At 41.0% G+C, this 22,780-nt stretch overlaps 1 protein-coding gene across 1 annotated transcript in view; it reads left to right on the top strand.

Moving 5' to 3' along the window:
- The first annotated feature begins 7,491 nt into the window (after positions 1-7,491).
- LOC100037197 (uncharacterized) overlaps positions 7,492-22,780 on the top strand; it is a 31,351-nt gene continuing 16,062 nt past the window's right edge. The window contains 1 exon segment of the mRNA NM_001097888.1: positions 7,492-7,565. Within this exon segment, the coding sequence (NP_001091357.1) occupies positions 7,523-7,565 (43 nt within the window). The 5' untranslated portion in view covers positions 7,492-7,522.

Here is a 22,780-nt window from a genome sequence, read left to right as displayed (position 1 = left end):
GGCTAAGCTGGATCTAATGAATACAATCATTTCTTGTGATCCACTCCATACCAGGAACATCAAGAATATCTCAAGCCTAGATTCAAGATGGAGGCACTTTCATTCTTTTTTGGGGCACACTTTTGGTATCCAGTCTGATAGACTTGATTGTACTTTCCTGTAATAATATAGTTGAGGGGTTAAAAGTTTGATTAGGAAGACATCTCCTAATGCAATTTCAGATTTGTCCATAGACTTGAATGGTGTTTTCTTGTGCTAAACCATGAAATAAAGTTTTCTCATTGAACTGAATCTGATCATATATATTTGATACCATATCCTGACAACCTATATGGAAAAATAATTATTAATATTTTTTTCTTTGGTAATGCATGGAATATCAAGTATTTCTGATCTAGGTGGGTGCTGCATATTGTAATTCAACAACAATTCAGTTGTGATAAACTGGGCAACATCGGCTAAAGGGCAAATTTTCACCAGCGACCACTTCGCTATACTTCGCACAACTTTGACAGACCCAAATGCGCTACGAATACGCTAATTCACTAAAGTGCACAGTTTCGTCCAATGCGTCGAACGCAGGTGACTTTTCTCTAGCGTTCCATCTGCTGTGCGAGCATTTCATACTGAACATGCGCTAGCGTTCATTTGTTACTAGCGAAAATTCACTAGTCATTTTGCGCTTAGGTCAATTTGCATAGGGCGGGTAATTTAAAGTTGTATGGACGTCTTTATTATAAATGTTGGCACAAATGCTTGAAATTACCACTTTTTATTACACAAGTCCAGGGAACCTTAATAAAGACAAGAGAGTTAATATAATGCCCTACACATGAGCCCACTGTAAAATGAATGTTCCATATGTTATGAAATGTCTGGAGAAAACTAGTTACCCAACAAAAGTTTAAGTCAGCCAAAAAAAGTTTATCAGGACTTTTGCAGGCAATTCCGCTTCAAAAAAGGAAAAGTCGCCAGCGTTTTTGGAAAGCTACTGGTTATTCAAATTGAACTCTGTTTCCCCAAAAGGAATAAATGAAAATAATCTATTTACTGTATTCATTTAATTAATTTATGTTCTTGATTTTATTAAATTCAGGTCTCTATAATAATAATCTGCCCCTAACCATATGATGATTTTTATATTTACATAGAATAAAGTCTGTAATGTTAAATTGATTGTAATTAATAATTAATGTATGGGTGATTGATTACTTTATAAATAAATAAATATGATAATGTATCTATATACATAATCAAATTGATGGCCATTGAAGGAGAAGCGTGTGATAAATAAATCCGAGGCAATTAGGACCAGAATAACTAAGGGTTAATTGGATGACATGTCAGAATAGGTCGAACCATTGGTTAGTGCCAAGTTGCGGCACTTTAAGGGTTGCCTACGCAACATGCGATCCCTGAGATGATCTTCATGAGTTGAAAGCTATGTCTATGAACTCTCACGAGACTTCCGGGATGACGTAGAACCCTGAAGTGTTTTAAATCTCCCGACGGGCCACCAGTTGCCTTGAAAAAGCTAAACTAGCGAAATGCGTTGTTGAAGCTCTGCATAGGGGTCTTTGTAGATAACAAGTTGTCTAATTCTGGGCAGTGTCATTCTGTGGCTACTAAAGCAAATAAAGTTCTGTCTTGTATAAAAAAGGGCATTAACTCAAGGGATGAAACATAATTATGTCTCTTTATAGGTCCCTGGTGAGGCCTCATCTGGAGTATGGGGGCAGTTTTGGACTCCAGTCCTTAAGAGGGATATAAATGAGCTGGAGAGAGTGCAGAGACTAAGTGCAACTAAACTGGTTAGAGGGAGGGAAGAGTTAAATTATGAGGGGAGACTGACAAGGTTGGGGTTGTTTTCTCTGGAAAAAAGGCGCTTGTGAGGGGACATGATTAGACTTTACAAGTACATTAGAGGACATTATAGACAAATAGCAGGGGACCTTTTTACCCATAAAGAGAATCACGTACCAGAGGCCTCCCCTTCAGACTAGAGGAAAAGAAGTTTCATTTAAAGGAACAGAGTAGGGGGTTCATCACAGTCAGGACAGTGAGGTTGTGGAATGCACTGCCGGGTGATGTTGTGATGCTGATTCAGTTAATGACTATAAGAGGGACTTGGATGATTTTTTGGACAGACATAATATCAAAGGCTATTGTGATACTAAACTCTATAGTTAGTATAGATATGGGTATATAGAATTTAATTAAAAGGAGGGAGGGGTGTGTGTATGGGGCTGGGTTTTCATTTGGAGGGGTTGAACTTGATGGACTTTGTCTTTTTTCAACCCAATTTAACTATGTTACTATGTAACTATGTAACTATGTAACTATAATCTATTTGATTTTAATTGTCAAGCTTATAGTGGTCTTTAGATATTTAATTGGGAATTGGTCAAGTGGGGTGGCGTGTAATTCAATCCATCACTCTGTTCAACTACTCTACCTCCCTATCACATTCCTGCACTGGAACTGTAAGGGGACCGACGATTTGTGGCATTTGTGAGGCTTAGTCAGCTCTTCAACAGCTTAGGGCAAGTTAAATAATCAAGGAGACAGTCCCGGTTTCCCTGTCTTCTACATCTTTGTGGTGTCCCAGGGATAGAAAAAAACACGTAGCAGTTTATGGGACAACTCCACTGCCTTATTTTTCATTCTTCCTACTATCTCTTCATTAACTGAGATGATTGGGAAATAATTTAACCGATAATTAATTAAATTTTTAGGAACAAGTTTACTGATTAATTCACTATTTGTATAAATCAATTGGGGATCCTCTTTTTTTAATTATTAGCACAGCACTTCATGGAATGTAATTAACTTACTAATTAATTATTTATCACTTGGCACTTTATAGAATTGCTAAGTAATTGTTATTTAGAATTAATTAAAGGGCATTGTTTACAACATTGGCATATATTTATTTATTTAATTAATTGCACTAAGCACTTTAACCTGCAATTTTTGGGTTAAATCAATACCCTGACCAACCAATTTTTTAAGGGGGTGTTGTTGCACAACTACAATGTTAGATTTCCAATGAGTTGGTTGTTTGTGGAATTAGTACTAGAGTAACCTTGAGACCAATTACTAGTATTGATAGTAACGGGGTGCTTTTTTCTTTCTTTTCACATAAATTTATTTGCTTATCTCAAAATTGTTAAAAAAAGTATCTTAGTGCACCTGGTGGTTGTTCTGGGCTCTCTGCCAAAAGCCATTTAAGTTAGAAACGTTGTATCTTTTTCAGAGAAAGTACAAACGCGGGACTACAGGTTGAGCGGGACAGTTGGGAGGTATGCAAATAGACAATGAACAAACAATCCTTTAAAAGCAATAATTGTTATGACAAGTTTCTGGTAGACGTTTTATGAGACACAGATCTACCCATGGGATTTAATAATGGCGCACGCCACCAGATATCCATTCTGCCCACTTTTCACCCGGCTTCCTTGTGCGTCAATACATTCAGCCAATGATTTTATCAGATTGGGTGGGTTCAATAGGAATTAATCTTTTGTCAAGAAAAAAAAAACTATCCTGTTGAATGACGTTCTCAGTCACAAGAAGGAGGGTGAGGTATCAGTGGAAAGGTTATAGAGTTGGTGACTGTATTAGTAGCGCAGTTGCTTAGGGCATCGAGTGCAAAGTCATAGGCATGAAGAACGTGTTTTCTTTCTTCTTCTTCCTGTAGATTTGAGTATTTCTCCACTAACTGCTGTGAGTTATATATATAAAGCTGTGGAGAATGAATCCCTATGGGTAAACTTTATTTAGGAACCAGGAGTGTGGGAAAGAGGAGGGACATGTCCAAAGAGAGGCTTTGTAGGAGTTTGGCTTTAGAGATCTTTAACCTTTTTTCACGTAGTGGGATTGTTTCTCTTGATCCATGTTCTAGGGCCAGATTATCCATAATTTCTTAAATGACGAGGAAAAGATCGTTTAGCCTGTATTCTTGAGCAACATTGTCCAGTTGAGATCCAGGCTGGATTGGCCCATGCCAAGCTGTAGTCTCCGTAGACTGCTGTGTATGACATCACTACTGTATGTATCTGATACATAAAATAAATGATGATGATGATGATAATTGGCCCACTATATATCTTGGACAGAGCTGTATCTAGAGGATCGTATGGGAGTATGGGCATTGATATTGAGAGCTGCAACACCTTTGGTTATGTATTTGCTATAGCAAAGGAAGCCATGATTCATCTGGAATTTCACTATCTGATCAGACTTGTTTTTCTTAATTTAGATGAACCATTTCTCCAGTTCACTTGCCTAAGGCTCTTGTCACGTGTGGCATTTCAACTGATACATCCAGAAACGGAGTGCTCCAAACTCCATCTTTGACCTATAGCTTTTTCCTTTTTTTCTTAAAAGGTTCTGCTTATGGGAGATACTGGTATGCATAGGAAGTATAGAACTTGGGTGTCAGTGCCGGGCCAAGGGGTACGGGGCGAACACCTCTAGCCCATGTCTGCTTACTTGCCCACAATCCCCACCACAACGGTCCCCCCTTCTGATAGCTTTCCCAGTGCTCCCCACAGTCCTCCTCCCACTAACCAGTGGGCTGCTCTGATTCCAGTGGGTTGAATCAGGGCAGTGGAAATTAAAGGTAATAACTGATCATTTTTATGTTAAATTGAGGCCCCCCATTTAGAAGTGCCTAGGCGTGTGCCTTCTTTGCCTATTGTTAGTTCCAGCCCTGATGGCTGCTATTTGCCCCCCTTTTTTGCACTTTGCCCATAGTTTATGCAGCTCTTGTACTGTAGATGCAGAGTTGTGGACTGTCTGTAAATACAGTAATGACAGTGCTTGCGAGTCCTACATTTATATGGGAGGGTGCTAGGTAGTCAAAAATTGAAAATGACCGCACCTCCTCTCCTTTCCTATGATATTCTTGCCTAGTGGTGCAGAGCTCCCTAGATGGTCAGCATTCGTCAATCATATATGTAGCATCAAATGGAAGAGAGTTGCACAACACCATGTTTCTTGCAGGTGGGGAGCTTACCCCTTTTATTTTTCATTACCCGTGTATCAACGTTTCGGGGGTTTCAGGGTACTAGTTAGGACATAGGCATCCCTTATCTTGCCTCCTAATGTGCTTATGAATTCAAGTGGCTCTACTTCCAGCCATGAGAAAGTATAACAAACACACTGATAACCGTGTTTATAAAATACACATGAGCCCCTATTTGTAATGTTCCACGGGTTTGGGTTGAAATTTGGGCAACTATTGCAGATTAAGGATGGGTCAGACTGGGGAAATATTCTCTTCCCTGATCTTGAAGACTCCTTGTCCTGGAGCCAGAGGCGCATGCAGAAGCCGCACACCCAGCAGGAACACACGGCTGTAGTTTCAGTGCAGGTCCGACAATGGCAACATTTTGTGGGTTACAGTTGGGTGCGGAATAGAGTTTTGAGGATTAGAGTTGGATGCGGAATTTCCTGACCCGCATATCACTACCCTTGTACACTTAGTTTTCTAACAGAACCAGTATGAAGCCAGTTGCTGGGGGGTTTCTGCACAGCCAGAAGGTGTTTAGGCCAAACAACAGACTGTTTACGAATAAGAAAACCCTTATTCCTTACCAGACAGGAAAAGTGACTTCTATTGAGTTTATACTTTGTCCTCACTATAACAAATAGGCCATATACTAATCCACACTTAGTTGTTTCAACAATTTGAAATTTTGAACAATTGGAAATCTGGTTTCTTGGTTTGTGCTAAAATACACCGTGGGCCTTAATGAGCAGCAGTTAATGCAGATTTGAATTTAGGGTGAAATTAGAATAAAGTGCTGATCTCAGCCTTATAGTATTTTGATCCCAAGTCTTTGACTGCAGTTTTCTTCACTTTAAAATGAAAGAGGATCTTTCTGAAAGTTATCAAGACACAATCTGCCGCTGTGCTGTTGGACTTACGTGCTATGGGCTTCTTCTGTATCACAACACTGCCCCAAAGCGAGACATCTCCTGAGAACAGTTTAACACCGCAAAAGAGTCGGTGAAGGGCTTTGCTATTTACTAGAAATACTTAAACACACAGGTCATTTGTTCTGGGGTATTATACCTATGGACTTTTCCTGAGATACTATGATGGAATCTCTGTAATCTCAAATGCAACACTGGGCCCACCAGGTTTTTTCCCGGCATTCCACCAGCCCAGTCCAACCCTGGATCATTACGGACAGACAGTAGCAAGTGTCAGCTGCAGATCTAAATACTATTAGAGCAATATAAGCCATGTACATTAATACCCGCTAATTAGGAATTTTTGTTGCATCATTTCCACTGAATAGATTATACAGTGTTACACGTGACATTTTCTACAGAGATTCCATAAAAGTATCTCAGAAAAAGTCCATAGGTATAATACCCCATAACAAATGATCTGTGTGTTTAAGTATTTCTAGTAAATTACAAAGCCCGTTGCTGTTTTAAACTTTTCTCAGCAGCTGATTATGGGAAATTCCTACAGCACTGACTGCAAAAATAATTCTTTTGACCACACCCATTTTATGGCCACTCCGCTTTAATACCAGATCCATTTTATAACATTTGACAGGTTATGGAAAGTTTGAACACATTTCTGGGGGTTTTAGGGTCATGTTTTATGTGTTAAACATGTTTTATGTTATTACATTACTAATGAAGGTGAATTGCCCTTTAAGCTGCAAGTCACAGTTTCCCCAAGAGACCTGCTTATCTTAAACAGTTACAATTGTTTCTTTGCTTATCTTAAACAGTTACAAATATATCTTAGGTTCAGCTGCCACCTATTCTGGGCTCTCTGCCAAAAGTCTCTTATTTAATTAAGTTTTAGAAACGTTGTATCTTTCTCTGGCATCAGTGGAGGAGATCAAAGAGAAACTCTGGACATTTCAGTAACAAACCGGAACTACGGGTTGAGCTGTCAAAATTGGAACTGTCCCATGGAAAACGGGACAATTGGGAGGAATGGATAGAGAAAGAGAGGTGATATATGGATGAGAGAAAGATGAGACATAGAGATAAAAGACTTATAAAGAGGGAGATCATTATAAATACATAGATGAAAAACAGATAATATTCTCTACTTATATCTATATATAATTTGTAGAGAGAGATGGCTGGATACCAACGTATTGACAGTCATAGTGACACATGACGATACATAACAACAAGCAGAGTCAGACAGTACCGGTGAGACCGGCTAAACGTATTGGTTTCCATTGGCTGCTCGGATGTACCCTGTACAACATACACAAACCATTGTGTTGCCTTTGTCATGTAATTACTTGCTAAGGGCAATGTATAGTCCTCCCAAAACAGGTTTGGTGAGATTGGGAAATGACTATATCCAGTTGTGTGTTTTACCTCTATGCAGTGTGTGACGTATACAGCACAACAAAGTGAACTCATACCTGGGAGGAACACAAATTTATTATTCCTCGAAAAGATGTTGGGCAAGAGGTGATCGTGCTCCGTTGTACCCACTGCTTCAACAGCAGCTCATAGTGTGGCAGAAACAATGGAGTTTTGGGAGTTTGCTGGGATCACCCTGCTTCTGTTGGGTAAGTACGTATATAAGTATTATGGGCTGTGGGGTATGTGATTCATTATAACTGTGTAGACTTCCATGCCTTACAGTTTTGGGGAGGACTCTATTAAATTGAAGCATTACCAGGTCAAACAAAGAATCTAGCTTTTTGTGTAGGTTCTCCATTCTAGAGACACAGCATTGGTTCTGAACAATTGATAAAAGTAAGATGTATTTTGGGGTCACTGAAATACTGGGATTTTGTAAGGCACCAGGACGAAGCTGTAGGCCAGAGGTAAAATGATGCTTTTATCCACAATGCAGTTTGTTAGAAGTTACATTAGGTCACGGACAGTGTATAAAATACCATGCAAATAATCACTAATGATTACTTGAAGTCCTCTTACATACTTATTAAGGGTACCACTATAAAAAGCAGCCCAGTAATGTAATTTTTAGCACCGGATTTAACACTGTCAATCGGCCATGCTGGAAAACTTGTATAGGAACCAGCGTACTTATTGGAATTCTATAGAAAAATTCCATATCTTGTGCAATTTTACATGAGTTGCTTCTGTTGCTATTGTGTTTCTATTGACTTCACCCCATTGAAGGTTTGACAATGGGACCCCAGGGCAACATGGGCTTAGGTACAGGGCAGTGGCAAGATTTTGCAATATGACCCCACGGTGACAGGGGGTAACTTATTAGGTACAGGGTGGAGTAAAAAGTCTGCCATTGGTCTCTGATCTCCAAACTGCTGGTGGGAAGGACAGGGAGGCCTTGTGTTGAGCGCTGCACCTCCAAGCAGGTATAAGCACTTTCAATGTTAATATTTCCAAAAAATGTATTATACATCAAATCTAGGTTATATTGGAGTAAAGAGGAAGATAATTACAAGTTGCTACAAGATAACAGAATCAGTAAATGCCAGATTAAGGGGCTCTATACTGATCCTAAAAGCCAACATGGATTTAGTCCAGCTCAATGAACTTGCCAGGAATCAAGATGCACATTGTGTTCTTTGTTGAAATGAATATGCTGTGGGACCCAGTAACCTCACAATTATACTAAAACTCCAAGCAGAAATTTTATTTTTCTAAATGACCATCGTTTGCCAATCTCAGCAGATGTGTCCTACCATATAAATTGAGATAGGATGGGGAAAAGTGTGCTAGCTACATCTGTCACTGTTGAAGGACAGTTGAAGAAGAAGCCCTATCATTTCCAAGCAACATGTACACAGTGGTAGAGTTTAGTCATCCCAGCCAATACTTCAGGGAATAACTTTGTTGTACTGCCTTGTTTCCCGCATACAATTGTTGCTTTAGGCTCTGTTGAAACCTATTATGCAGGTGATTTGGCTTGAGTTCTTCTCTAATATGAGCTTCAAAAAATACACATTGGCTTTTATGATTAGCCCTTTAATCTTGCCTCAACTGATTTGGTTATTCTAGTTTTCTTCCCTCTTTTCTCCAATAAGGTCAGTGGCACACCAGGAGATTAATTGCCTGCAATAAATCTCTTCTTTTGTGGGCCACTAATCTGCTTCAAATGCTTTCCTCCAGTGAATCCTTGGTGGTAAAACCCATGTGTTGCTTCAGTCTTCCGTGGTCGCCTGAAGTTGCCTCAACAGGAAACTTCAGATGAATTCAAAAGACGGAAGAGATACATGGGTTTTACCGCTAGTGATTCAATTTATCTCCAGCAGAAAAGAATTTACAGAAGAGGAGATTTGTCTCCTTGTCTCCTTAATCTCCTTGTGGACCATTGCCCTAAAGTCTATCCACCTTATCCTTCATCACATCATTGGCCAGATTTAGATGGACAGATTTAAGTTGATGGTGGACAGGGTGAGTTTTTGAGTTTTTACAATGATAACTGTGACGGTTGCAATCAATTTGCAGAAGCCACTGTTGTGGCAAACACCACATGGGGCTGCATAACTGATGTAGGTGTGCCTAATTTATGTAGAGCCACTTCATGCTTAATTATGGTACAGTACAGAGCCTAAGGGGATAATAGTACCTGGGTTCTGAATTTTCATAGGAGGCATAGCTGTACAAATGATATTGTAGGTGCTAAGATATTTAACTGTAACTCTTTAAAATCTTTCTTCCTCAGTTTCTGCACCCCCCACATTCTCTCAGAATACAACTTCTACCTCTCCGATATGTGGTTCTCCATTGGTTTCAAGTAGGATAGTGGGAGGTACTGATGCCACCGATGGAGCGTGGCCCTGGCAGATCAGTCTACGCTACCAAGGGTCCCATATCTGTGGGGGGTCTCTGATCTCCAACCAGTGGGTCCTGACAGCCGCCCACTGCTTTGAATAGTAAGTGTCTGTCTCTCAATGTCAATAGATCTATATTGCTTTCTGTGCAAACTAGAATCACTGAGAAGCATGTTTTGGGGTGAACCTTTCCTAGGGCAAACAAGGAATATTGCAACAGCAAAGGTTTTTCTCTGCAAGCCTATGATGATGATGATGAGGAGCATATGCTCAGCTCTTCCCAGTGAATTATGTAGAGCTAGTTCCATTATTGTATAGGCTTAGCAACCAAGGTACTCGTTCTGCACCAACCTCCACTCCAGAATATAGTGTTGCAGGAGAAGACATGAAGTCATAGGGTAAGATTGGGAAAAATGCCTATATGTTCAGCTACTACTACTGAAGGCCCAGAATTTGGGGTAAATACCTTTTTGCACTCCTGTATATTTCTGTACATCTGCTAAAAACACAGAAAAAGGGTAAGTAAGTCTTTGCCACTCTATTTAGTTAGTTATATTTATTATTTTTCCACCAGCTCTACGTCTCCAGCGGACTATCAGGTTTGGCTTGGCGCATACCAGCTATCAATCACAACTTCCAAAGAAATCATATCCAACGTAGACAGTGTTATCGTGAACCCATTGTTCACTAGCCCAGGGGGCCCAGGGGGCCCAGGGGATATCACTCTACTGAAGCTAACAAGCCCCATCGCCTATACCTAGTACATCCTTCCAGTGTGTGTGCCTTCAACATCCGAGAGCTTTTATGAAGGCATGCAATGCTGGGTCACCGGATGGGGCAATATTGGATCTGCAGGTGAGTGTTTTTCATTTCATATCAAGTTGATTAAAATGGAACATTCTCTTACTCTGTAAGTTAATTGTCCCGTGAATCTCTTGGTAAGATCCTCCTGGTTATTACTTGGGCCCCTTTAGATCAAGCTCATTTGCTGTTCCAGAAAAGAATGTGGCAGGTGGAAGATGAGTTTCTAAGACATAAACGTTTGTGTTTAACAGTAGGCAACGGAGGCAATAATTCTCTCTTGCTGAAACTGCAACTGCAAGACAGAGTGAAATATGAGTGGTGCTGGGAATTTCCAGGCTGAATTTCAAACAACTGTTTTCCCAGATGGGCCGCACGAGAACTGTAATGATAGTAAAAATCCACGAAAATAAATAGCATATTTGAAATGCCTATTTTACAAAAAGGTTTTATTTTTTTTTATCTAACAATGGTTTATTTATATAATTATGTATCTGTTTGTTCCTCAACCCAACTTGTTTTTTCTGGGGGCAACCGACATACTGATGCTGTGAGTCACTGACAGATGTCACATGCTCTGACTCTCGATGAATACAGTAATCTGCAATTCTCTACTGAAGGCCAACTTGTGTCCTGAGCTGAGGGAGGGGGTGGGGCGGGAATGCTTCACCCCCATCTCTCCATCTAATAAAAACTCTTGGTTCAACCAAAGACAACTTTTCAGTCCATCGTGTCCCAACAGGTCACTCACAGTTTTCTCATTGACACAGACTTGGGAGCCAGGCATTCTGGAGGGTGGGGGAGGCTGCTTTAAAAAAAAAAACAAGCCTTAACTTTGTTGCAATGCTTAAGTTATATATGGTGTAACTTGTCCAAATGTTTGTCTAGACTTTATTCTATAAATACCACAGATCTGTTGTTCATGATAGTTCCCCTTTGAGTGACTAAACCCCAAATAGAGGTGTTGCACCTAAAGCTGGCCATAGACGCAAAGATACAGTCGTACGAATCTAAATTTTCAGATCGTGTGTGGAGTGTCCGAAATATTTTGTGCCATGGCGATTGGTCGTTTAGTCGATTGGACAAGTTAAAATGTTTATATTGGCTACCGATAAGATCTCTGCATGTGTTGCCTATCTGACCGAATCAGTGGGTGACTGTCACTATCATTTGTCGGACATCATTTTCGTACGATTGCTGTCTGTGATTTAATGAGCAGAACGTTGTCTGATGGCCAACTTAAGTCTTCCATATGTGATCTATGGCCAGCTTAAGTCTTCCATATGTGATCTATGGCCAGCTTAAGTCTTCCATATGTGATCTATGGCCAGCTTAAGTCTTCCATATGTGATCTATGGCCAGCTTAAGTCTTCCATATGTGATCTATGGCCAGCTTAAGTCTTCCATATGTTATCAGTGCTCATCTTCATGTAAAAGTCAACATCACGTATATTCTTTGTTCCTCTTCTCTATTTTTCTTGTCTGGTTATATCATATATGAGGCTGCTATGTCAATTTTATTAGTTTTATGACGTGCTGGGAGATTGGCTAGATCTCTTAACTCCCGGCGCGTCTCTCCAAGATTGCTTGGATGGCAGATGCGTCGTGACATCACGTTAAGGCACCAAATTCGAATTCTTGGTGCCAAAACAGCTTTAAAATGCCAGTCCTCCATTTTGAGAGTGCCCAAGCTGGCTTCAGTTTACTGATCCTGCCGAAGTGTTGATTTTGTGATTTCAATTCCTGATTTTTGACTTCTGCCTGACTCTTGTCTCCGATTCCTGCTGCCTGCCTTGACCCATTGACTGATTCTCAACCTTGTCTTGTCTTATCCTGCCGGTACCTCGGTTACGGACTTTTTCTATTATAGGCACTTATTCCTTGTCGGTTTCCTCAGCAGAAAGGGGCCCCAAAAGAGCGTTGGTGAACACCGGAATCCACAGGGATTCCCTGTGCATGAGAGTGTCCCCATCACCATCCAAGGTTCCTAATTACGAGAGTGTTACAATTAGGCACCCTTCCATTTTTTTAGACATACTTCATACCTAGGGTTGCCTAGCCGGTAAAACACCTGCCAAGGCCAGGGCCAGTATAACAAATTTACTGGCAATTTAGTACCCTTAATCTTGCTGGCAATTTTGTACCCATAAGTTGAGACCCTGGCCTGCCCACATAAGCCCCTGAATCTTCCAATCATACTCTTTCTATTCCCTGAAATCCACCCCCATGCTCTCTTGCTCCACTCAGTCCTCCTCTTTACGTCATAACCCCGTGCCCTCTATGACTCAGTCAGACACCTTTTATATCACAGACTGCCCTCCCTCAAAGATGACAACCCTACTCATACCCTACATCACTTCTTACATCATTCATGAGTCTGTACTTGGCTTCCAAAATTCCTTTTTGCATTCTTGAGCTACTGACATAGGGGTAGATTTGTCAGTTTCCCAAAAATGCCATTTGGGCACATTTTGGTAACATTTGCTTCGCCGGCAAGTAAATTACATTATTTGCAGTGATTCAGTTTAATCGTGGGAAAATGCAAAATAAAGCACATTGCAATCACAGATGTAAAGTACATCTGTGATTATTCATTAATTCAGCACTCCCCTACACTCCATCAGGCTGTTGTCTTGTCTGGTTTCTTCCCAGTGAATCTTCCATATCCACAGACCCTACAACAGGTGATGACGCCACTGATAAATTGGAAAACTTGTGACCAGATGTATCATGTTGGAACTGGGATCAGTTCCAGTGTTGCCATAGTTCCAACAGACCAGATCTGTGCTGGATATGCCGCTGGGCAGAAGGACTCCTGTCAGGTAGGTCTGATGTCTCCTTAACTGACGTTTCTCTTCAAATATCTCTCTATTTTGTAAAGCAATGATAACCCACCTCACAAGTTTCTCAATCCCTAGACAAGCTCATGCACCGAAACTGGTGTGGGCGTTCAGAAGTTGACTGTCTGATGTACATATGTGTAACACCCAGTGGTTTGTTAATGCACCACGAGAAGAGTTGCAATAACATTGGTGTAGCTCAGTACATCAAACTGCCCTCCACTAGACATTACCAGTGTCTGTGCCATTGCTCCCCATCCAGTGGCTCATAAGCAACATGTTGCTCACCAAACCCTTCACTGTTGCTCCCAGTGGCCTCAAAGTAGGTGCTAATCTTTGAATTTCTGGTTTGGAGGCAAGTTTTGGTTGCATAAAAAAACAAACCAAAATATGAAAACATTCAGGTGAAAATACTATGCCGAAACAAAAATATTCAGGCTGAAAAATAACCCAATGGCAAAGGAGGTGGGAAATCCTGCAGAGCCAGAGCTTTTGGTTAAGCGACTTGCAGAAATTCCCCAGCCAGCAGTAAATAAAAGAAGATCCGGAAGTCCTGGAACATTATGTGCTTCATAGGTACTCAACTGTCAAAGAGCTGGAGAATTTCTATGTTCAAGAAATGTCCAACATTATCGTTATAATGATATATCCGGAAATTAAGCGTTTGGGAAGGCTGACAGTTGACTAAGGTTACTAGATATCATTGCAAGCCATGTGCTGGTTGAAAAAATCATACCAACCCACATCCATCCCACACATCATAATCATAATAGCCACTCTGGAATGTAGGCCTAGAATGCAGAAGAAGACAACTAAATGAATGTTGACCACAATATTTCCCATGAATTTCCTGTGGATACTAAATGGATTTCCAGTGAATTCTCAGGGAAATAATGGGATGCTGTACATGAATTTAAGCAGCCATAATTTTACATCCTACACATCATAATAGCCACTCTGGAATGGAGGCCTAGACTGACGAAGACCACTAAATGAATGGGCTCTAGGTATTCTCCAACAACAACTCCATGATCTTCATTCAGTCATGGTCATCAGGGTCAATAGGTAAATAATATTGAGATATATATTGAGAAAACAAACTACATTGAATTAATTAACTGAGATGAGTTTTTGTTTTGCAGGGAGACTCTGGGGGACCCCTTGTTTGTGAAGTACAAGGAGTCTGGTATCAAGTCGGAATTGTGAGTTGGGGAGATGGATGTGCTGTTGCAAACCGACCCGGTGTTTATACCCTGGTGCCCTCTTTCGGGTCATGGCTCTCCTCATACAACGCAACCAAATTAAATTATGCCCACAAGTCCCACTCACCTGCTCTACACATACACACAATTCTCATTGGGATATGTCTGCTCCTGCACAGCTGGATTGTGGTGGAGACAAAGGACTAAATAAAATGAATTTTAATGATTTTTGTGCATTTTTTTTTTTTTATAATAAATAAACCTACTGTGAACCAATAAAAAATACTTTGATGTTTATTGCAATTTTGCACACAAATTAAGTAGGTCAGACTCATAAGATGAGTAGTAGCAGGGAACTCAACAATATGAGTGTTATTTATTAAAATCCGAATGTTAAAATCTCTAAAAAAAATTATTTTTTTCCTTGAAAAATTCTAGTTTTCTAAATAGAATTTCTAGAGGGAAAAAAACTATTTGTTTTTTAGATTTATTGTACCCAATGCTGCAAAGCCAGAATCCGAATATTCGCCACCCCAGATCTGTCGAGGTCCTGTATGAGTCAATGGTAGAGGCACCTATCTCAATTTGAAGTTTTTGCGGTCTGTGCTAGATTTAGCTCGAAATCCAATGTTTTCAGGAAAAAACATGAAAAATTCCAGTGATTCTGGGAAAAAAGTACAAAAAATTTTAAGCAATTTGGTGGAAAAGCCTGAAAAATTTGAGCAATTCAGGTTATCGCTTTGATTTTATAGAGTTTTTCCATGATCCGATTAAAAATTTTTTTTTGAGGTTAAAAAAACCTAAAATCGTATATGGGAGTTTGGTTGTGGATTTGTTAAATAAAGTATGAGATCAATTCAGATTTTATTAAATAATCCCATATGTTTAAAAAAAAAAGTAATAAAACTTGGTAATTTCTATTATAATGTATTAATAAACATGGTTTTAAAAATTAATTGAGGCTGTGTTTGCAGGATCCAGTGCACCATAGACCACCATAGCAAATTTAAATGGTATTGAAAAAAATCCTGAAGGTTGTTAATTTATTGCCGCTAGTTGGATTTTGGGTTTCTCTCTTTTAACATTTAGCTACACTCCCTTCCCAGAGACTATTATCCCACTGTTACTATAGGCATCATCTCTCCCTACTATACCTGCTATCCCACAGTCACACTCCCTTCCCAGAGACTATTATCCACTGTTACTATAGACACCATCTCTCCCTACTATACCTGCTATCCCACAGTCACACTCCCTTCCCAGAGACTATTATCCCACTGTTACTATAGGCACTATCTCTCCCTACTATACCTGCTATCCCACAGTCACAGTCCCTTCCCAGAGACTATTATCCCACTGTTACTATAGGCACCTCTCTCCCTACTATACCTGCTATCCCACAGTCACACCCCCTTCCCAGACACTATTATCCCACTTTACTATAGACACCCATCTCTCCCAAACTATACCGTATCCCACATTTCACACTCCCTTCCCAGAAAACTATTATCCAACTTTTACTATGGCCATTCTCTCCTAACTATACCTGCTTTCCCACAGTCCCTTCCCCCTTCCCAAGAACTATTATCCACTTTACTATAGGCACCATCCTCCCTACTAAAACCCTTATCCACGGGTCACCACTCCCTTCCCAAGACTATTATCCACTTTTTACTAATGGGGCACCATTTTCTCCCTACTTTTACCCTGCATCCCACAGTAAACACTCCCTTCCCAGAGACTATTATCCCACTGTTACTTTTAGACACCCAATCTCTTTTTTACAAATACCTGCTATCCCCAAGTTCACCCCTCCCTTCCCAGGGGACTATTATCCACTTTTAAACTATAGGCACCATCTCTCCCTACTATCCTGCTATCCCACAGTCCCCCCTCCCTTCCCGGGAGACTTTTCCCACGTTATTTGGGGACACCATCCCCTCTTTACTTTTAACCTGCTATCCCACAGTCAAACTCCCTTCCCAGAGACAAATTATCCACTGTTACAAATAGGACCATCTCTCCCTACTATACCGGGCTACCCCCAACAGTCACACTCCCTTCCCAGAGACTATTATCCACTGTTACTATAGGCACCTTTCTTTTCCCTACTATACCTGTTTATCCCACAGTCACACTCCCTTCCCGAGACTATTATCCACTGTTACTAAAAGACACCATTTTTCTCCCAAAACTAAAAACCTGTTTACCCCACAGTCACACTCCCTTCCCCAAGAGACTATTATCCACTGTTACTTATGACACCATCTTCCCCCCTTTCTATACCTGCTACCCACAGTCACACTCCCTTCCCAGAGACTATTACCACTGTTATATAGGCACCATTTTCTCCCTTTACTATACCTGCTATCCCAAAATTCACAACTCCCTTCCCAGAGCCCTTATTATCCCACTTTACTATAGACACCATCTTCTCCCTATTTATCCCCTGTATCCCACGGGTCACACTCCCTCCAAGGCTTTATCCACTGTTACTATAAACCATCTCTCCCTACTTACCTGGCCTATCCCACAGCCCACACTCCCTTCCCAGAGACTATTATCCCCACTGTTATATAGGCACCTTTCTCCCCCTACTTTTACCTGCTATCCCAAAAGTACACTCCCTTCCCAGAGACTATTACCCACTGTTACTATAGACACTTCTCTCCCTACTATACCTCTACCCCAGTCACCTCCCTTCCCCAGAGACTATTATCCACTGTTACTAAAAGACACCATTTTCTCCCTACTAAAAACCTGCTATCCCACAGTCACCTCCCTTCCCAGAGCTATTTTCCACGGTTACTATAGACACCATCTCTCCCAAACTATACCTGCTACCCACAGTCCCCATTTCCCTTCCCAGAGATTTTATTATCCACTGTTTACTATAGGCACCTCTCTCCCTACTAAAACCTCTATCCCACAGTCAAAACTCCCTCCCAGAGACTTTATCCACTTTTTTTACTAAAAGGCATTCATCTTCCCTACTATACCTGCTTTCCCCACAGTCACACCCCCTTTCCCAGAAAACTATTATCCACTGTTACTATTAGGCCCATCTCTCCCTACTATACCGGGCTATCCCACAGCCCAAAACTCCCTTCCCAGAGGACAAATTATCCCTGTATATAGACACCATCTCCCCTATATACCTGCATCCCACAGTCACACTCCCTTCCCAGGGGGACTATTACCACGGGTTACTATAGCCCACCACTCTCCCTCCCTATACCTGCTATCCCCAAGCACACTCCCTTCCAGACACTATTATCCCACTTTTTACTATAGACACCATCTCTCCCTACTTATACCTGCTATCCCACAGTCACACTCCCTTCCAAAAACTATTATCCACTTTTTACTATAGGCACCATCTCTCCCTACTAAACCTGTTTATCCCACAGGTCACACTCCCTTCCCAAAAGACTATTATCCACTGTTCTAAGGCACCATCCTCCCAAACTTTTCCCTGGCTATCCCACAGTCACATTTCCCTTCCCAGAGCTATTATTCCACTGTTACTATGGGCATAACCCTCTCCCTCCCTATACCTGCTTTCCCACAGTCCACACTCCCTTCCCAGGAATATTATCCACTGTTACTATAGGCACCATCTCTCCCCTTATACCTGCTATCCCACAGTCACACTCCCTTCCCAGGGGACTTTTTTAACCACTTTTTTATTTAATAAAACACCATCTCTCCCTACTAAAACCTGCTTTTCCCACAGTCACCACCCCTTCCAGAGACTATTTTTTTCCACTGTTACTAAAAGAACCATCTCTCCCTACTAAAACCTGCTATCCCCCCAAGTCACATTTCCCTTCCCAGACACTATTATCCCACTGTTAACTATAGACACCACTCTCCCTACTATACCTGCTATCCCACAGTCACACCCCTTCCAGAGACTATTATCCCACTGTTACTATAGGCACCATCTCTCCCTACTTTTACCTGCTATCCCACAGCACACTCCCTTCCCAGAGACTATTATCCACTGTTACTATAGCACCATCTCTCCCTACTAAAAACCTGCTTATCCCACATCAATTTCCCTTCCCAGGGGACTATTATCCACTGTTACAAATAGGCACCATCTCTCCCTACTTTTAACCTGCTATCCCCACAGTCCACACTCCCTTCCCAGAGACTTTTTCCCACTGTTTTTTAGACACCATCTCTTTTTACATACCTGCTATCCCACATCCCCACTCCCTTCCCGGGAGACTAATTATCCATTTGTTACTAAGGCACCATCCTCCCTACATCCCCCGCATCCCACAAGTCACACTCCCTTCCCAGGGGGACTATTTTTCCCACTGTTACTTTGACACCATCTCTCTTTACTATACCTTTATCCCACATCCCATTTCCCTTCCAGGGGGACTATTATCCACTGTTATTTAAAAGGAAACCATCCCCTTCCCTACATACCTGCTATCCACAGTCCACTCCCTTCCCAGAGCCCATTATCCACTGTTACTATAGGGCCCATCCTTCCCCTACTATACCTGCTATCCCCAGTCAAACTCCCTTCCCAAAAGATTATTACCACTGTTACTATGGGACACCATCTCCCCCCTCCCTATACCTGCTATCCCACATTTCACACCTCCCTTCCCAGAGACTATTATCCACTGTTACTTTTGACACCATTTCTCCCTACTTTTACCTCCTATCCCACAGTCACACTCCCTTCCAGGACTATTATCCACTGTTACTATAGGCCCCCATCTCTCCCTACTATACCTGCTATCCCCAGTCACACTCCCTTCCCAGAGCATTACCCACGGTTACTTAGAAAACCACCCTCTCCCTACTTAAACCTGCTATCCCACATTCACACTCCCTTCCCAAAGAACTATTACCCCATTTGTTACTATGACACCATCTCTCCCTACTATACCTTGCTATCCCACAGTCACACTCCCTTCCCAGAGACTATTTTTCCCCACTGTTACTATAGGCACCTTTCTCCCCCTACTATACCTCTACCCACATTCACACTCCCTTCCCAGAAAACTATTATCCACTGTTACTATAAAAAAAACTATCTCTCCCTCTATACCTGCTATCCCACAGTCACCTCCCTTCCCAAAGAGACTATTATCCACTGTTACTATAGACCCATCTCTCCCTACTATACCTGCTATCCCAAGTCACACTCCCTTCCCAGAGACTATTATTCCACTGTTACCATAGAAAACCATCTCTCCCAAACTATACCTGCTTATTCCCACAGTCCACACTCCCTTCCCAGAAGACTTATTATCCCTGTTTCTATAGGCACCATCTCTCCCTACTATACCTGTATCCCACAGTCACATTTCCCTTCCCCAGAGACTATTAAAACCCTGTTACTATTAGGATCACTTCCCCCCTACTATACCTGCCTACCCCCAAACAGCAAAACTCCCTTTCCCAGAGACTATTATACCACTGTTTACTATAGACACCATCCCTCCCTACTATACCTGCTATCCCACAGTCACACTCCCTTCCCAGAGAATATTTATCCCCACTATTTTCTTTCTAGACTGAATATTAAATCTGTTATTTGTATTTTCAATTGCTTATATATTTTTCAGATTCTTTCCTATTGATTCTCTGATCTTCTATTCTGCCCTCTAAACTCATTCCTGGTTACCAGGGCCATAAATCCATAGCAACCATAGCTATTGCAAATCTGACAGCCTATTTTAAGCATGAGCCAAAAAGAACGACTGAATATTTTAGCACCAGAAAAAAACAACAAATCAGAACTATGTGAATAAAACTGGTAATGCCTATAGATTACTGCCTGGGGGCATGTTTATATCTCACACAGTTCCCCTTTAATCACAGCACAAAACATTACTTTTCAGGTTTGTGTAGCAGATTCAGTTTCTGTCTTTATATTGTCCTGTGAAACCAGGAGATTGAAATCAGCACAAACAGCCAATGAACAAACAATACTTTGAAAGCAATAATTATTATGACAAGTTTCTGTTATATGAGAAAGATTTAGGTCTATTCTGTGATGTAATTTCCAGTTCGCTTGGATCATTGAGAAATTCTCACTTTCTCTTATTTTCCTTAAATCTAACCTTTCCCCATCTCCCATTTATTGTCCTCTAACCAAAAACAGTTGACATTAAAGGGGTAATATAATTACTAGGTACAACGTGCATGTCGGTCTAGTAACCCCTAACAACCAATAAGGTTCAAGCAGCAGATTAGTAATTGCTGGCACCTGAGTACAGGTATGGGATTTGTTATCCGAAAAGCTCCGAATTACAGGATGGACATTTCCCATAGACTCCATTTTCTCTAAATAATCCAAATTTTTAAAAACAATTTCCTTTTTCTGTGTATTAATAAAACAGTAGCTTTTACTTGATCCAAAACCAGCCTATTGGGTTTATTTAATGTTTACATGATTTTATAGTAGACTTAAGGTTTTATGGAGATCCCTTATCCAGAAAATCCCTAGTCCTGAATATTCTGGATAACAGGGCCCATAGCTGTATAACCAGAGCAAGCTTTGCCCGTGTAGTTAGATTAATGCCTGAGAGAAGGGGAGATATTATTCACTGGAGATTCTTACAAGCTTTGTAAAGAGAGAGTTTGGGAACTGAAATACATATTAACTGCTCTCCTGTATTCTTAAAGCAGGTAATAGGGTTGCCAAATGCCAAATCTCGACCTTCATTTGCGAATTCAACCTCTGTCTGGGGGGGGGGAGCCATTTGTATTTGCCTTATGTCGCCCTCTGCTGCCCAATTAAAGCTCTGCAAACGGCTACTACACACCTGTCCCCTCTGAGTATCACAAGGACACGCCCATACTTGCCTCATACCTGCACAGGTAGAATGTATAACAGACTTACTATCTCAGTGCTGTGATTTGTATTCACTTTGTTTATTTTAGTATCTCTATTATGAATTTTTCACACGAAAACAGGATTCAGGGATAAACCTTTCAATCAGGGATTTGAGCAGGTAACACTATTGGATATTTATGTGTTGTTGACATGGGATTCACTTGGACATTTGGTTCTGTGGATCTGTAGTTCTTATTGGGTTCAGCTGCTCATTCCTAAATGCAAAGTAAATGTTTGGTTCTGTATATTTAGTCTTACATGCCATTGTAAACAGCAGTCTTGTCCTGCTTTATGGCAGCTGAGATTCTAGCTATCTGTATAACAGAACAATCTATCCCAGTGGCTGCACAGATCCTATCTGATCCCCATTGAAAAACGGGCAGTCTTTTTCCTGCTTTATGGCAGCTGAGATTCTAGCTATCTGTATAAAAAGAGCATTCTATCCCAGTGGCTGCACAATTATTTTGATCCCCATTTTTAAGCAGCGATTTCCTTCCTGCTTTTTGGGCAGCTGAGATTTCTGCTATCTGTTATAACAGAACTTTTCTGTCCCAGTAGCAGCAGTCCTTTTCCTGCTTTTTGGCAGCTGAGATTTAGCTTTCTTTATAACAAAAACTTCTGTCCCAGTAGCAGCAGTCCTTTTCCTGCTTTATGGCAGCTGAGATTCTAGCTATCTGTATAACAGAACATTCTGTCCCAGTGGCTGCACAGTTCCTATCTGATCTCCACTGTAAGAAACAGTCCTTGCTATTAGTTTTACTATGTTTGCACTTTGTTAGATTTTGTCACAGTAATTAACTGAAAGGAATATAGTTGTATTAGATTGATACAATAGTAGAATGTGTCTATTCATGGCACAGCCAGATATCCATTCCACCTACTGTTCACCCCACTTCCTTGTGGGTAAATACATTCAGCCAATAATTTTATCAGATGGGGCGGGCCATAGGAATTAATCTTTTGTCAAGAATTATATATATATATATATCCTGCTGAATGACGTTCTCAGTCACATGAAGGAGGGTGAGGTATTGGTGGAAAGGTTATAGAGCTGTAAAAGTAGCCCAGTTGCTTAGGGCATCGAGTGCAAAGTCATTGGCATAAAGAAAATGTTTTCTTTTGGTCAGATTTCTTCCTTGTTCTTCTTCTTCCTGTAGATTTGAGTATTATTCCACTAACTGCTGTGAGTTATATATAAAGCTGTGGAGAATGAATCCCTATGGGTAAACTTTATTTAGGAACCAGGAGTGTGGGAAAGAGGAGGCTCCTGTCCAAAGAGAGGCTCGGTAGAGGTTTGGCTCC

Source organism: Xenopus laevis, chromosome 9_10L (genome assembly GCF_017654675.1).
Source record: "Xenopus laevis strain J_2021 chromosome 9_10L, Xenopus_laevis_v10.1, whole genome shotgun sequence".
NCBI lineage: Eukaryota > Metazoa > Chordata > Amphibia > Anura > Pipidae > Xenopus > Xenopus laevis.
Note: the sequence above shows the minus strand (reverse complement) of the source record. Positions and strands in the feature narration are given on the sequence as shown.